The sequence below is a fragment of the Manduca sexta genome, chromosome 12 (assembly GCF_014839805.1).
Source record: "Manduca sexta isolate Smith_Timp_Sample1 chromosome 12, JHU_Msex_v1.0, whole genome shotgun sequence".
Classification (NCBI taxonomy): domain Eukaryota; kingdom Metazoa; phylum Arthropoda; class Insecta; order Lepidoptera; family Sphingidae; genus Manduca; species Manduca sexta.
In genome coordinates, this window is record NC_051126.1 from 12,666,375 (window position 1) to 12,685,068 (window position 18,694).

The 18,694-nt window shown below is 34.7% G+C and overlaps 2 protein-coding genes across 2 annotated transcripts in view; one reads left to right on the top strand and one right to left on the bottom strand.

Moving 5' to 3' along the window:
• Window positions 1-18,694, top strand: part of LOC115452130 — a 318,239-nt gene that overhangs the window by 160,708 nt on the left and 138,837 nt on the right. The window lies entirely within an intron of this gene.
• LOC115452038 (coiled-coil domain-containing protein 96) lies at window positions 1,258-16,405 on the bottom strand. Its single transcript, XM_030180481.2, has 9 exons — window positions 16,252-16,405; window positions 12,654-12,747; window positions 11,180-11,357; window positions 9,324-9,447; window positions 7,741-7,887; window positions 4,671-4,872; window positions 3,055-3,230; window positions 2,031-2,135; window positions 1,258-1,426 (listed from the first exon to the last, which is right to left on the bottom strand). Exons 1-9 carry the CDS (start codon window positions 16,264-16,266, stop codon window positions 1,274-1,276), a joined length of 1,194 nt encoding a protein of 397 aa, XP_030036341.2. The 5' UTR covers window positions 16,267-16,405; the 3' UTR covers window positions 1,258-1,273.

The window sequence follows — 18,694 nt, forward strand, 5'->3', positions numbered from 1 at the left end:
ATATCAAACAGGACCAATTTGTGTTTCTACATTATTGACCACTTCCTTCCTCTTTACATTATTATGAGAATTAGCGCCCTGTATATTAGTCAGAGATAACCTACATAAGAATAAACGTTTTAAACGATTGATGTGTTTTATTATATTCATCCAAACATACATAAAATATTGTCTGTCTATTGCGGCCGAGGTTATTCCCAAAATTTAGATTTTAAGGCATGTTTGAACCGACATCGATTGCAAGGAATAATCGTAGCCACATCGTTCCGATATCGGTTTCAAATATCGTAAGCGATGATAGACTTGGACGAGCTCAGACCTTGAACACCAAGCGCATATTACTGACAATAATTTCGGCCTTGTGCAATTTTAAAAGAGTTGAAAATAGAATGCAATCACGACAATGCGCCGACGGCCGCTAAAAACATCTCATGCGTGACATTTCCGAGTGTATATGATTTCATAATGTAATAAGTATTTCACATGGGATATTCACGCTTTTTATCCCCGAAGGGGTAGGCAGAGGCGCAGCTGGTGTACCTACTTTCCGTGTATATTTCGTCACGTGATGTGATAGGGAACGAACCTATTGCCTTATCGGGCACAAATTTCAGATTCTGGGCTTAAATTGAGTAGAAAAACGCAATATCACTGGGCAACTCGGAGATCGAACCCCAGACCTCAGCACTGCGTTCGTATCGTAAAACAAGTACCCCATCGAAGCAGATAAATATTATCATAAAATGTATATAGCTTACTTAAGTACGTATAAGCTTCGCTGACCATTCACCGATCTGAAATATGTAAGAAACGCAAAAACAATGAAGATTGATCTAACATCTTATTGAAATTTTGTGATTCGCCAACGTCGAAATGTATGCAAAAACTTAATTCAATACCTAGATGTTGCAGATGTTGAATTTATTCAGCTACATTTTCATTCATTTTGAGTATGATGTCGTTTTTATACATACATACATAACATCACGCATTTATGATGTGAGCAAGCCTATCGCCATATCGGGCACAAATTTCAGACTCCGGGCTGATACTGAGTAGAAAAAACCCAAATATCACTTTGCCCGACCCGGGATTCGAACCCAGGACCTCAGAGCGCTATTGTACCGGACATGCAATACAACTACGCCACCGAGGCAGTTTTTATAGTCATTTTTATTATTATATCATACGACAAAAATATATAAAAAAAAATAAACGACATTTATGAAAATAAAAATATTCCTTTACTGTCGTTTACAAATAATAAACCAAATTAAAAGTCCACAATAGATAACATTTCCTTGGAATTCTCTTGTGCTGGTGGGGATCTTTGGATTTGCATGCGCCGCCGCGCCTCTCTAAGCTCGCACGTGGTATTTGCTATCTGAGCTTCGAGGTTAGCCTTCTTCTCCCTTAGTTTTACCACCTAAAAGAGAAACGTTTTAATATATTGTCAGCGCTATATTATAATACTGTCCCACTGCTAGGCATGGGCCTTCTCTACTACTGAGAGGGATTAGGCCTTAGTCCACCATGCTGTCCTAGTGCGGGTTGGGCGACTTCACATACCCTCAAAATTCTGGTGGTCTGCAGGTTTCTTCACGATGTTTTTCTAAATCGTTGAGGCAAGCCATAATCCACAAACAATACCCACATAGTTCTAGAAAGTCACAGGTGCCCTTGTGTTTTGACCTGCGGACATTCGTCTCGGCAGTCCTTTCCGCTCCCAACTTTAGTCTATCGCCACAATGATAATGAGAACTGAATTATTTATAGTCAATTATTTTCCTAGGACTGCCACTCCTAACGGCATTTATCTATTGTCTTAACATTCTTTAGCAATTTTGAATGGTAAAGCCATTTTAAAGATGACACTAGCTATTTTGCTAAACTTTTGGTTTGTTTCGTTTATGTTCTAAGCGATGTTGCTAATATTCAAGAAACAAACCCCACTCACTAAACCGAATATGCATTTGCATAAACTATGACACTTTCAAGTGAAACTGCACTCAGCAAATGCTGTAGTTTACCTCATCTGTGGCATCTTGGAAGTCCCTCAACAGATCCCTTCTAGTAAGTAAGCCGGCCTTAAGCCGCTCCGCTTCTAAAGTCCAACGAAGTTTGTCGCGGCGACTCTGAAATGTTCGCGTTACGAGCGACATCCATTAAGCCGTTTAATAAATTATTAGTTTTGAAATAAGTTGCGGTGTTCAGTGGGAGGGTATTTTGAGCTGTAAAATATGGTTATTAGGTTTGATATTTGGCGATAATTTTTTTTTGATATTTTCCTTCTCAAAAAATAAAGTGATAAATTGAAGGTGTGACCGATACTGCGAAATTTAAATGGCGCCCGATGTCTTTCGTAAAAATAAATTATTCATGCCGTAGACTGAGCCTACTCTTAGTCCAATTTTACCTCTCCTTTCTGGATACAGATGATGCATAGATATAATTATCGTGACCAAGGACAAGAGGCACTACCTAACCCAAAAATAACATAGGATCTTACTAAGTTTTGAATTTAAAATATCCGGGTACGTCAATACCGTCATTTATCAGTCGAATAAAAATAAAAATTCCTGCAAAAGCATTTTTATTCATATCCAATATCAACAAATATTATAAATTCCAATTCGAAAACTAGCATTCATATTTCGGTCAATATTTGCTTGCAAATAACAGGCATTTTCAAAACATTCATCTATAGCGTACGTGCGGAATTTTAACTATCGAAAATATGAAAAACTAACAATCGTAGTGCATATTGGTGGGCAGAATCGAAGTATATTTTGACGCGTATATTTTTGATTTTAGCATTTTATTTTTGTTCCTATGCCTTAATTATATAATAAATGAGTATAATTTTCAATTAATGCATTAGTTATTACAAGAACTCTCACAAATTTCTTTCGTTCTTTAATACAACAAAGGATAAAGAAGTATTGCCTCACCTGGGAGTCCAATTCAAGACCCAGAGACCACAGCTTATACAGTAGACCAACGAAATAACCACTGCATAATATAAAACTAAAGTAGTAAATCATTAGCACTTACTTTAACTTGTCCCAGATCTTCTCTAGCGCGTAAATATTCAATTTCTGCATCACCGAGGTCGCATTCGGTAAAATCTATCACTTCGTCAGTATGATGCATCTTCTCTCTGATGTGGGCTAGGATCTGGTTATGCTCTGTGCATTTGCCGCGGTTTTTAATGAGTTCGTCTTCACGTTCTGCAATATGTTGTAATGAGGCTTAGTATTGTATGGATTTTGATTATATACTAATACATAAAGCGGAAATGTAATTTTGTTGAACGCGCTCATCTTAGATGTTACCTAATTGTTTTTTTTTTTCACTAACAGGGAGCTACATTACCTGGGTGTTATACGCTATTTTTGTCCCGAAAGAACCTTTAACATGGGCCGCATGCATAAGCTAACCTTGAATATAAAAGTAACGTTTCACCTAAAAAGACAGTGGAAGTTTTAATCCGAGGAAATTTTATAGTTTTAATTCCGTTTACTATGTGTGGATTTTAACGATATGTGGACACAAACAGATTATATTCCGAATTGATGCATAGGTAACTTCCTCATAAAAAATCGCAGCTCCAGTCAGAGTTTTAATCCGAAAGGCTTTCGTGTGAACGAAGCCGCACGTATAAGCTGGTTTTATAAGCCCTTTATAGTTAATCGGCTCCTGTGGTAAATGTTAGTGACGAACTTAGTTCGAAATTCAGTAACGTCTGTCTCCACGGACCCACGCTTTGTGGACCATGCGGGTCAGATTAGCGAATGACGCACGGCCCAATGATTTTAATGAATTCATTGAAACTTGCCAACTCGCCGAACTTAATGTCTCTTAATCATAACTTAAACGAAGGACCCTTATCAAAATCGTACGTTCCTGCTTCCGATGCTTAGATGTAAGATATTATAACCATGACAGAAGGATAGGTGGTACCTTGGCCATTTGTTTTAATCAAATGTTCTGATAATGACTAACATATCTGTATCTATATTTTAAAATGTTATTATTAATATTGATATTGTCTGCGCTCTGTTTTAAATATGAATAGGTACGTAACTACAATTGTGCATGGAATAAAATATCATCATGGAAAATTTTGGGTTTGTAAATTTATACTATTCTCATGAATATTTTGGGTTTGTAACATTACAGTAATCTGGCCTTTGTATAAAAAAGGCTCCGCCAGCGTGAATTAATGTTTCAGGAATAAATAGTAGCTTATAGCACTTAAGAGTACTGTAGCTTCCTATTAGTAAAAGAAGTTTCTGAGATTAGCACTTTGAAACAAACATACTCTCCAGATTTATATGTATATATAAGTATAGATTGTATGGAAAAAACTTCATAATTAATGACTCTTGATTGAGATCATTAAGTCTAATAGAGTGTTAAATTATAAATCTCGGAGGACTATTATAATTGTTATAATAATGCATTAGAACTCTATGGTAATTTATATAATATATTTTCTTAGACGTCTGTCAATAAAGACAATTAATAAAAACCGTGATCCAAAATAGCTGTATTAATTAATTACATGCAAGATATAACAATAATAGTTATGTTCCAATGTGATAACATTGTTTCCAGCCAATAATATACCGAAATAACCTATTTGAAATTAATTTCAAATACGTTACCTTCAATTTTAGTCATATAGTTCTGATTATCAATATGCAGTTGCTCGTAATGAGCCACGTACAGTCCAGGCGCGAGCATCTCTAGTTTCCTGACAACAGCATCCAGTTCTGTGACCGCATTTCTCACTCGTATATACCGCAGGCACAGCGCCGAAGATTGTTCGCATTTACGACGCTGGAGCGTCAGGAATCGCTGTACAGTCTGTAATTAACCTTTTAGCTTATCTGATTGGCATCTACAAACACAAAACGTCTTAATGAACGACTTGTGGCATAATATCAGGACATGCTTATGGTCCCACGACGATCAGGGCCAAGTATCCCCCCGAAGCAATTCTTCTGCGCTTGATCTGTACACCGAATACACACCCATGCAATTAGAGATATTTACCGCGGCCCTAGGCTCACAGTTCAGTATATACCTCTTGGTTCTTAATATACATTGAAGCCTATAAGGGCTCGCAACCATTTCCTGACTTTCTCCCCTTCTCCCTTCCTAAGAGAGTTCCTTTTCCTTCCCCCACACTTGGCTCCAGATATCCCCTCCCAACTTTCGTACCAGATCCCTGCAGTCGCTAAATCGGGGGCTTCCAGTTTTCCATTCGCAGGTCTCTCCCGGCGTTGATTCCAGGGTACGAAACGAAAAAAAAAAACCAGGGCTAAGCAACTTCCATACGTTAACTATTTATCTCGGTTCGAGGATCTAGATCAAAACCAGGACTTTTATAAGTACCTATTCATCAAAGATGCTGGTAAAATATTTGAAAATGAGCAGAGATTGAATTCTGACAAAGGCTAACAGCAACTATTTACTATAAATTTCGACGGAAGGAGAGATATTTCGGCTCAAGATAGTTAAAGCAGTTATCACTACATTTCTTTCACAGTAAAATTCTTCGAGACTATGTAACTCCATTAGTAGATTCCTTACACAACGAAACTATTACAATAAAAAATTGAAACCAAACCTAAAGTCATAATTTCCAGTGACCTATGTAAAAGAGCGAGCCAATTAAGTACTTCCAACATTACCCTGGCACAACTTTTTAATATGACCCGGCAAGTTAGCCCCGCTGTGCAGTTACCCCTTTGTTCACATTCATATTGTGTTCATACTTTTCCTTAACATTTTCATTTATTCATCTCACCGGTTCTTTAGTTTGAAATGTGTAAAGAATCATATTTTGTATGCCATTTAAACTTTCATTCATTTTATTATGAGGAACCCTATCTTTTTCTGTATTGTAACGAATGCTGAATAATTGGGTAGTTCCAGAACCTTACTGGATGCTAACCTTGTTTTAAATTTTCTCTGAGCTGACTAGGTCTTTCATCTATCACTCTGGCCAAAGCATTGCCCAGCTAGCGAACGTAGAGTGATAGTTAGCATTGATATCTTATCTCGTTAGGTATCCCTGTCGTTTTGATCGTTTGATTACATTGCAATTATTAATTTGCTGTCCTAAGAATTCTAAATTAAACTACCAAGGGTGTGTGAGGTATACCATAGCGCATAGAAAATATTTCTATAATTATATTATAGATATAGTATGGACTTCATATGCTACAAAGCTTGAAAAAGGAAAGAAACATGATGCTGTATAATAGTATCATTCTTTTTCTTTCTATTTTTTCTTGTATTTATCTTGGAACTGTAGTTCCATATTTCATAAAGTGGCTGGCTTACAATATTGTATTGTAATACAATATTGTAAGCCAGCCACTTTATGACGCCACTCGCAAACTAACCGGGATACGCGACATCTTGCAAAGTTGTTTCGAAACAAAAAACTTCACTCGGTTCCATTCAAATGTTTGTAGTTTTGCTTGTTACATGAAAACTTTAGTCTTTTATGTTTCCTGAGCTACATTGTTAAACAGATGAGTTGTGGTATGAAGTTAGCAAAGGACAAAAACATAATTATGATACTGCGAACCTGAAATATTCTATACAAGAACATATCACTCATAGCAAAAAAAATACCATAATAGCTAATTTTGATAAGTCGCATTATGGATTAAGCACCAAATGTATCCACCAAAACTGATCAGCATTTCTGACACCCAACATGACGCTAGGATATCTCGTTGCCTAACATTAGATATATTTTAACAACACTTCAATTTGAATCAGGCCGAGTGCCAATCATGGCCACGCCAGGATCGAAAACGTGCTGGACTTGCGAAAATGGATATATTTTCAGATTTTATACGCGTGGTAGATCTATACGATCTTTTACATTAGAAAAATTGGAAATCACAACTTCCATGATAGGTTATACTGAGACATATATTGAGCTGCCGGATATTGCCCGTGGAGACTGTGTAACAAAGGATAATTCGTGCGAAAATTGTTAACCCGATGTATATGTATATGTATTTAGAATAGCATTCATCTATCGGCGGTAAGGAATGAAAGCCTCGTAAATATTTTAAGCATTTCATAAATGGTATGTATTAATATGAAAATATGTTCAGAATTGAACGGACTGCCAAGACGAATGTCCGCAGGTTCAAATCCCAAGGGCACACATCTTTGACTTTTCTAAAATCATGTGTGTATTTTTTGTGAATTTATCGTTCGCTTTAACGGTGAAGGAAAACATCGTGAGGAAACCTGCACATCTGAGAAATTCTGTATAGGAATTTCGAAGGTGTGTGAAGTCTACCAATCCGCACTAGGCCAGCGTGGTGGACTAAGGCCTAATCCTTCTCAGTAGTAGAGGAGGCCCGTGCTCAGCAGTGGGCAAGTATATAATACAGGGTTGATATTATATTATTATAATAATTATTACAACGGTTTGTTTTTATGTGACTTTTACCAGAGTGCATGATTCCTCTTACGTATAATTTTCTTGGCGGTATTTTAATAGACTTAAATATTTGTTAGGTGATAATATATGGGCTAAAATAATCACCCACATAATATATTCCTAAGAGAGAATTCCTACCTAGGCTCAGGTGGAAATATAAAAAATAGTATCTTCTTAAGGTTTGTTCCCATTCATAATAATGATTGTAGAAATACCTTTAGCAGTACAAGATTTTACAGGTAGTAAAGATTACTTACCTTATCTGCAATTGGTTTCCCCTTCTTGGAGTAGATGAGTCCGGTGCCGGTGTTCTTCTCGTGGTTCTGCAGTTCATCAAACTTCTTCTCAGCATCCTCTAGCCTGTCAGCATATTGCACTTCAACTGCTTGAACTTTTGACCTTATCTGAAAACAAAGTTTTATAAAACAATTTTGTAATAGGTTCTAAATTTATTAACAACAAGAGTCTGTTACGCGCTGCTATCCTAGCCGATGACATCGGGCGTTTCCGGAAGTATTCGGCTGCGCGGGCAGGCTGGCAGAAGAGAAGATATGTCACGCGGCGACTATTCTATTATTATTCTCTCTGGCTGGACGTTGTCAAAAGAATGTCTAAAATTGTATTCTGTAATTATTTTGCTAATATAATGTTTACTGTAAAAGAGCGTTTTACATTCAGAAGTGGGATTATACAAATGATAATTTGAAGTTACATTGAATTCGAATGTGAAGAGAACTATCGGAATAAATCTGTGATGAATCATTGAATGCCAAAATTAAAATTACCAGATTCTCAGATTTTTAGTTACCATGGCAACGTCTACGTCTGTTGAAGTAAATATGTTGGGAATGCATATGGAATTGATGTCTGCACATTAGTACGATTAACGACATTCATAACAAAAACTTCGTTATGCCTGCTGCTTGGCTCACTGGAGAGGGTGTTTTCTTAGAAACTAAATCATTGGAGACAGGAATGACTGGAGTCATGTGAAGTCAAATCAGTGGCGCAACACTTCAGGCTGACAATGCGAACGTGCGTAACTGTTTATTTTATTTAATCTGTCTGACTGTGGCCGTGAGCCTTTTGATCATATTCTGTCTGCAGCCATGACCATTCTGATCATATTCTGTCTGTAACCATGAGCATTCTGATCATATTATGTCCGTAGTCATGAGCATTCTGATCATATTCTTTCTGTAGCCATGAGCATTCTGATCATATTATGTCCGTAGTCATGAGCATTCTGATCATATTCTTTCTGTAGCCATGAGCATTCTGATCATATTCTGTCTGTGACCATGAGCATTCTGATTTGGTTGCTGGGTCCTATTTGTTTAAAATATAGGTACCTAATTCAGTTCTACTTTCTCAAATTTATTTTTGTGAATACCTTACGGTATTCACTTTGCAGGATGGCCGATGTTACGCGCTGCTATCCTAGCCGATGACATCGGGCGTTTCCGGAAGTATTCGGCTGCGCGGGCAGGCTGGCAGAAGAGAAGATATGTCACGCGGCGACTATTCTATTATTATTCTCTCTGGCTGGACGTTGTCAAAAGAATGTCTAAAATTGTATTCTGTAATTATTTTGCTAATATAATGTTTACTGTAAAAAGAGCGTTTTACAAGTCTTTAATCTTTCTAAGAAATGTTTTAAGTGCGAAAATGATTTTTGTGCAATTGAAATAAGTGCCAATTTTGGGAATATAAATTTATAAAAAAATATATAATAATCTATAACTGCAAAGTAAGCATGTGAAAATGTCACATAAATAATAAAACGCTCCTAGCGAAGTATAACAAAAACCAAATTTAATGAGATTAAAGGAAATCTTACGTCAGTAACTTCTCTTTCCTCCATTTCTTTGAGTTCTTCATAAGCTAACAGTTTTTGTTGATACTTATCTTCCAAGTCACTCGCTCCTTCTAGTGGTTTTAACACGTGCTCAAGTTTACGCTTCCTGGAATATTTTGCATTCAACTGTTCGTTATTTATTAGGAAATGATTTAAAATCTTCATGCTTCGTCTCTTTGGTAGTATATATAGCCAGTAACCTGGGGTTAAGTTTGGCAAATTGTGTAGATTCTCTGGAACGACTGACGTTAGGCAAGCGGCCGTAGTAAAGTAATTTTTGTCATATTAAGGACGTGTCCTGTCCTCAGATTAGAGTGAAATAACTTCACGAGTAAGCAAAATTTATCCGTGATAAATTACTCATAGATAGCACGATAGTAAATATCGCAAATACTTTTTATTTCATTTATTATAATAGATTTAACTAGTGTCATGCCAATTTAGCAGAGTTTTTCAAAATTTATTTTACCATCAGGATATAGTTACTCTTGCATGACTCAAGCTTTGTTTATATGAGAATGGAACGTCGCAAAGAACGACCTCATGCTTATATCAATAAATTGGTCCTGCCTTTATTCTACCAAACCATGCAAATACTAATCAAACAATACCTACTAGACAATGTATCACAGAAACATCGCGAGCGATGAGCGAACGAGACAGACTTGTAGCCTATGTAAAAAAGCCAAAATTGATGTCTAGGTTTACTACTCAAAATCTGTTTGGACAAACACGTCAGCATTTTACGTCACTTGCATTGTTTCACGTCCAATCATTTGCAATCAATCAGCAGTCATTCCACACGTACTCATTATGATTCTATCAAAAATAATCAACATATAAATTTTAAATTTACTCCTATTGCTTTAGACTTTCACCCATTCAAAAATTAACAATATTATTTCACCATAAACATACTATGAAAACCGTACAAACTCCAAATATCACAACAAAATAACTGGCAATGTTATTCTTTCATAGACGTGACGGTTCCATGTGTTTTCTCCCGGTCCAAACAAGCCTGGCGACTTGCGCCAACTTGTGGCCGCTACAGATAAAATAAACACTGTTTTATCTGATTTTTATGCGGTATGCGTCGTGTAATATTGTTTACGTGAATTTTTTTATGTCAATCTTTTCGGGTTATTTCTGGTGCTTCTAAGCCTAATGTATTTTTGGCAGCTAATTTATATATATAAAAATGAATCCCTATTTTCCTTGGTCACGCCATCACGCGTGAACAGCTGGACCGATTTCACTATTTTTTGTTGTTGTGTCTGTTATTGTCAGGAAAAGGTTCTTATGAAAGAAAAAATTCACAAAATTGCGCGGAAAATTAGGAAATTTAAGAAAACTTAACGAAAATATTCATTTTATATAACTGTCAATTGTTTGAAATAACTGTCAGCGATTGACAGAATGCGCGCTGCACATTCATAGTTAAGACGGGACAACGTCTGTCGGGTCAGCTAGTTCATAATATATATCTTGACAATTTTCACATAGAATCTTTATATATTATAAAATGAAGTCTGCCGAGAGTATCTGAACACGATAAACTCAAAAACTACTAATTTCGATAAAATTTGATATAGAGATGTTTTGAGATCTTTGAAAGGAGTACTTTTTCCCCCAGATAAAATATAGCGAGACTTTTAACCCAAAAATTTCACACGTATTAATAAGATTTAAAATATGATCTAGCAGTGAATGTGCGACATCAATTTTAAAAGATGAGGAACAGTACACTAGACATAGTACCCAATTACTTTACGATAAAGAATAATTTGCTGTCAATAATATCAACTAGATTCCTGACGTCAGCATAACCAACTTACTTATAATACTCAGCAAGTCTTCGATGCAGTATGTTGTTTTTGATCTGCAGTTGATTCCGATCGAAGGTCAACTCTCTATGAGCCTGTAAGTATTCGTCACGGTCCACTGTAACAGCTGCGGTGGCAACTCCTGTCCCAATCTGACCAGCATCTTCGGCATCTGCTTCATTAGCACTGACTATAGAAATTATCATTGTTAAAAAATGTTTTGTTATTAAATTTGAGTTCAGTTTTGAAACTATTATAATGTTCTTTATTACGGATTTATGGTCTATTTTTTTATTCTTTTATGATATTACACTCAAGCTCATTGGAAATAATAGCAATAATCGCAAATAAAAGTAAATTGACCTAATTGTAAACGACGGTACATAAAAACAAACATTTCCATGTTTCATAGCAATAACAGTTTCTATGAAACAACGAGCAAACAATATTAAATGGTAATCTTTGATACAAGCAAAAACAAATTTAAATGTTATGTCTTAAAAATCCTTTATGAAGACAATGTAATACAAATAAATAACTTAATAATACATATTATTATGTAAATGTATACATGTTTAATGTATATACATGGTGGCACACGCACACGCACACGCAGACGCATATATAAATGCTCCTCTAGAGACACTATCCCACTTTTGACTGTCTGTTATTTAAACGTGTAAACAAAATGTAAATCCGTTATTGGCCTTACGATAAGTGTATCAGATTGTGTTACTCTAGTATTAAGGGCTGTGGATTTTTAATAAATAAATCTTAAAACGACCGCATCTCAAGTACAATAGAATGTAACAAAACCACGATCGAAGATACTGCGTTGAACTAATATTTGATTTCGAAAAGTTCAGGTGCACGTAATTGCGAGAAGTTTGATACAAAGGACACGATATTTTTCGAAGTAAATTAGCTCACCTAGCTCCGAGTAGGGCAAATGAACTATGTTGTCAGAAAGTTAATTAGATTCTAAGGAACTTGAACATTCAACTGGGAACATTTCTATCCATTGTTTTAATAAGGAAGCTCACGGAAAACATTATAGCTTCACTTCATTGTTTCTCATTACTTTTTTTATTTACTTTGCAGAGTTGTAAGGTATATTAAACTGTATTGCTTTCTTAATTTATAAAATTTGTAATTTTATGGACTGTTATGTCCGGAAATCAGATAGCCTAGTGAGGTTTAAAATTATATAACAAATATAAAAATTAGTACAATAGTTTAAACTAATAACTTACGATGAAATTAGATTACTAAAATCTTTAAAACTATAAAAAATATGTTACAGATTATCTCTATTCGTGTAGAAATCAACGTAAAAAGTATCGCAATATTTTTTTTTTATTACGTTTCTAAACAGTTTTCAATTCAGTTTATACTTTTTTTTATTTCCTCATTTCAGATGAAACTTTGCACCTGCATCCTAAAGCAATTCAAATGAGAAAGATAAAAAATAAAAGATATACAGTACCACTTGATCCGCTGGAACTTTCTTCATTGTCGGCTTGGGCTTTGGTGGCGGATTTCTTTTCTTTCTTTCCACTTTTCGCTTTCTTAGACGTTCCCTGTTTGAAGATAATACTTTATAGGTATTAATTGGTTTTAATAGTAATGTTATAGTACGCAACAAATTATTATTATTTTATTGTTTAATGCAAATAATAATGTTACATATTTATTTGAGCATTTGTTTTTTCATTCGATTATAATTAATATAAAAACAAAATCCACAACAATAGCGTACAGTGTGTTTATTAGCTATTATTTCACAACTAACGCCATCTAGTTCTTCAAGGAGTAAACAATAAGTAAAGCATTTTGCAATACAAATATAATTCATATAAAATGACTCTGTAATAGAAGATATATATTACAAATCTATGATATAATAATACATTTATGTTACAATGGAGCTAGTCCCGGCATCCGCATTATTATATTTTTGATTCAACTTTAAAAGATTTTGATGCTTTATACGAAGTGAGCTTGAAGTACAAAAAATAAATTATCTGATACACACGTACATTTACACAACACACAAACAGGGAACTTGTACACAGCTGAGTTTTTGTTGTAATGAAATAGTTATTAAAATTAGACACTATTAGATATATCTCCTGGCGTAAAGCGTTGTCGACCGAAATACAGGTTCTACCAAGTTCGGCTACATACACTCCCATATATTATGAATAATGTAGTCCTTTACACCTCTCAACTCAGACTGAGAGTTTAAGTATTACTACTTTACTGAAATAAATTAATGTATTATTATTATAATCAGACGTAATCTACAATATTCTGTATTTATCCCAAATTCCATGCGCTCAAAGTCGATAAATAAAGGCAGTAAACTATTAGACTGAAACCTGATTTCCTCCCCGTTGAGAAGACGCGATAATGAGGTCGCTTAGATCCTGATAGATATATCGTTTACACAAAGGAAACATCGTTTACGTTAACTTTTTGAAGCGTTCGGTTTACAAAGACATATTTCGATGTGAACGAAAACATCGTGAAGAAACCTGCACATCTGAGAAGTTCTCTATAGGAATTCCGAAGGTGTGTGAAGTCTACCAATCCGCACTAGGCCAGCGTGGTGGACTAAGGCCTAATCCCTCGCAGTAGTACAGGAGGCCCGTGCTCAGCAGTGGGCAAGTATATAATACAGAGCTGATATTATTATTATTTCGATGTATTCCGGTTCATAGTAGTACACGTTTAACAATTTTTCTATTGATAAAGACCGATCGAGTTGCACGTCAAATATCCATTTGCAAAGTTTATGTATCCATCATGAGATGTCAATTGGGAATTTGATGTTTCAGAGTTCAGTATTCGTGGTAAAAACCCCTTTAAATTTGTCTATATTCTTATGTTATTCAATAGCAAAATACAATTAAAGATAGTCTGTTTTTAAAGTATTAATGGTCAGCCGTTTCTAAAAAGCACCTAAAATAATTTAGAAGTGTCTAGATAGTGTACACGGCATGAAAATCTATAAATATTAAAAACAAAACTCTAAAACTCCCACAAATATTTTTACAAATATACTTAGTATTAGAAGCCCGTAAATAAAAACAAAGTTTCTCTCAATTTCTTGAAACTGCATATTGCATTGGTTGTAAAGTGTCAAATATTATTGTTACTATAAATTATTACAAAAGGGTGGCTTTATCAGGCTGGTCCTGAATAAGTACCATCAAATTGGTATGGGATTAAATTGCTATCGGGTTCAAGTACCCATATAACGCTTGTATAACGTTATATTTAATTATTAAAATAATTCACTGGAAGTCTATAAAGTTCCGTAATTATATAAGTGCATTTACTATAGTGTATATAGTTTATATATAAGTGCATGAAGTATGAAACCCGCTGGAATAATATAAGATATTAGAATTACATAAGTCGCTTAAAGTATAACGGATTTTGAGAATATTACGAGCGAAACAAAAAAAAATCTCAATTTTCGTTTTTTTTTATTTTTGCTTTATATTTAGTATAATTTTCTCACGTCCCCCCATTTATCATTCGCATAATTATGTAGAAAATATAATAAAAATATCATGAAATATTTAATTATTAAAATAATTTGTTCTCTCATATGGGCAAGTGACTATTTAAAAACAGTATTCTTGCGATCTATAAGATAGTTTAAGTTGAAGAAATTAAAGCATAAATTCAAATATCTCGCGTGTCACTATGACGAGGGAAATATATTCCGACGATTTCCACGCAATACTCGTAGTTCAAAGTTCTGCTGGTGTTTTCAAGTGCTTTATGCTTAGCATCATGACATACGATGTATTCGTTTATCAGTCATTCCATTTTCTAAAATATATTTGAAGTTAAGAAAAATCAAAAATGGGTTTAGAATTAGAAATAAACAAATGTTGACTAGAAAAAGACACGCCTTTAAAATACTATAATATAATAGTAACCATATTATTTAGATTTGAAAACACTAGGTTTTTGTCCATTCTTTACTGGTGACTAAATTCCACCAAAACAAATCTAGACGTCTAAAATGTACAACAATAATGATTCTTATGTTTACGCGAATGTTAGAAATTAAAATTAAACTATTTTCGGATTTTATCGCGGTTTTAATATTTTAGTTATCTCCCAACGTTTCGTAGACTTTGCAATCTTCGTGGTCACGAAAAAAAATCCGAAAAATACTTTAATTTTAATGTACAACAATTTCAAAGGTCACTAAATAATTTTCATTCCTCATTCCAAGAAATTAAACATACTATCAGCAAATCCTACTAATTATAATTACTACAGGTAATCAGCCATGTTTTTACAAAGACTGAAATAAAAGGAATTAGACGTTCTGTAAACCGGTCACGCTGCGAACAGTTGTTAGGTATCTGGAAACGGCCCAACACAACTATGTATAAGCTCGTTTTACACATTAGAACGGTGTAAAAATAATTTGGATTCCATTTAGATAATGAAGGATTAGTTGCCTCAACATTTTGTGAAAGAATGTATATCCATAGACAAAGATGGTACCAATAGAAATAAAATGTATAAAGACTAGACTTTTAAGATAATATTTAGGCATGTCCATCATCATCATCAGCCCATTGCAGTCCACAGCTGGGCATAGGCCTCTAGGTGTATTGCTTTGTTAATATTATGGAAAATTATATAAGCGGTCAATAGTTGTATAGTAAAGGTAATGCAAATCACAAAATGCAAAGGAGACCACGCACATAAAAATCTACGACAGCACCTTAAATATGCTATTTATTTAAACTTTAAACAAAATATATAAATAGGCAAGGTCAATGCTTTAGGCATTGTCCATCTACCTTTGGGCAATGAAATTACTATCCATCTGAAGAAATGGTTACTAGACTAAAACTTTAACCAATGATACTCCGAATATTATGAATGAAGCCGAACCCAAAGTACATCTGCCAATTAAATTCATCGTAAATTTAAACATGCAAGAACGTCACGAAATGGTTCGTGAATTGTCAGACGATGGTAATGATGGGGGAGCGCTACCAAGTCACGTAAAGAATTAATTAAATTGAAAAAAAAACGTAGCTTACCATAGATTCGGCCATGTCGCGTGTCGCGGTAGAATTACACCGCCTTTATTGATCTGTTTTAGGTTATAGCCGAAATTATTTTACTCCATTATCTCCAGAGCACTGTCATGCAAAACTTGGTCGTCATGGCAACCGGTAAACAAGTATTGACATGTTTGACGTGGCGTGCCAGTTGCTAAATCGTCTGATTCACAGAGTATTATTTGTTTTTTTAGGGAATATATATAGTATTATATGAATTGACTACCTCGATAGTGTAGTTGTATAACGGCATAACTGCAATCCTGAAGTGTCGGATTGGATCTACCGGTTAGACTAAGTGATATTGGGTTTTTCTGGTCAGCCTGGAGTCTGGAATTTGAGCTCCGCTGTTATAGGCGCATCCCCTATCACGTTGTGGGACGGATTACACTTGGCGGAAAGGGCTGAATGTGTATGTGAATTGACTATTATTTTTAGAGTCACCGGAGTATTATCTCCGCAAACATTTTAAAACTTTTCTAGTTAAGAAAATTAACTGGTTAACTTATAAATTCACCAGAGGGATGGTACGAGCTTTTTAAAATAATTTGTTTTATTCTTACTGCCATAAAATTATACATAAAGTTTAAATTATTAAATAGTTTTAGACAAAAAAATAACTGCGATTTTCATTTTTATATGGACCGTTGAGGGAATATAACAGTAATCTGTTTCGAAGTCCCAAATAGAGTTATTACAATTTATTTGTAATGATTTTTGCATTTCTTTTTCACCAGTATGTTTAGAATATTTCCCTATAACTGATGAATTGTATATAGGTACACGTTTTAGTTGTTTTAATCAATTAAATAGTTTGCCGAATCTTATATCTCAACTTATTTTCCAGCCATAGTTTTCTATGGATCAAGTCATATATATTACTCTGATGGCTACGCCCGATAGGTGGTGTATTAGGAAGGAAGGCAACTTGATGCTTGGGTATTTTTATCCATGTAATTATCAGACAAGATATACCCGGATAGCGGATATAAACAGACCGGCATAATCGTGTCCACTTGGATAATCATCTCTTGTCATTCGATTCTACTCATAGCCAGCATCCCACGCACAACGGTTGGTGAAGGAGGGAATTTCGCCGGTTTCTTCTTCAAGAGTCGTGATGTTGGCCAGGATCATGGAAAGGTTTATAATGGTAGACATGCAGAATATATAACAGAATTCGATATTTCTAAGCATCCTATGTTGCGCCACTAAACATATTAAGAAGGTTTAGAATATTCCCCAAATAAACCCATATGTAAATAAGCATCCGGGCCCTTCGCAGATGTCCGTTAATTTAATACTTCTGGCCTTTTCCTTCAACGTTTTTTTTAGGACACTAACCTCAGTTGACGTTGGCAGTGTCACAGCTGAAGTTTGGGCGCGTGCCAGATATTCGACAATGCTCATCTTAAAATAGCTGCCGGCGAAAAGTTTATTCGACATTTTTTTGTTGTAAGCGTTGGTATGAGATTGGGAGAAGAGAGCGCAACAGGTGTAGTCTTGGAAGTTGTTGAATCCTTTTCATTCATAAAAGACCATGCGACTGTTATCAGAATTTATTAGGTTTAGCACGCTGTGACCTTTCCGATATAAAAGTCCTATTGTGTAATATTATTGCATAAAAACTAGATTAAGTCAATCCAGAATATATAAATAAAATATATATTTAATAACAATATTATAAAAGAATGGACAATTGATGACAAAAAATAAAGCCCGGAGTTTCTTTCTGCCTTTCTTCTTCGGGTAGTCATCGCTTAGGTAGTTAGTGAAAGGCTGGTAGGTTAGCTAGGTTAGGGCTTGTATTGTCCTCACCGGTGAAGATCGCGACGCGTTTCTCCCTTATTGCTTATTTAAAAATACATATATACATCATTTTATTTCTTCTTCCCTGCCAGCCCGAGCTGGCTTCTTTGTTTACTAAGTATATTTTTCATTTATTTTATTTTCAATATAAATTGTCTTTGTTTATATAAGCTAATCTAATTAAGTAATAATTAAATATTCTCATGTACCTTGACTTATCATAAGTGCAACTATGTTCGCCTACGTGATGAATAAAGCATTTTTATTTTTATTTTTATATAGTATCTGTGTTATAAAATTTTATACTAATTGGTTAAACAGTGCTTTCTTTTATTTCTAACTTTCATCCAAACATGCAAGACTCCATACATCATTGCAAATTGCAGTCTTTATAATATTAGTAAGGAGCAACGTGTTTATCAACGGTGATGATTGCTAACATTGAGATGACTAACCAAAGAACATTATTGAATATCTCACTCGTTACCAGCATTCTAAAATATAGCTACACGTCTTGTCATGTGACATTTGTGTTTTGATTTTATATTGAGATTGAGCATCATCGGGAATCATGTTGTGTGAAACATTCAAATCATTTATCCATAACAAGGCT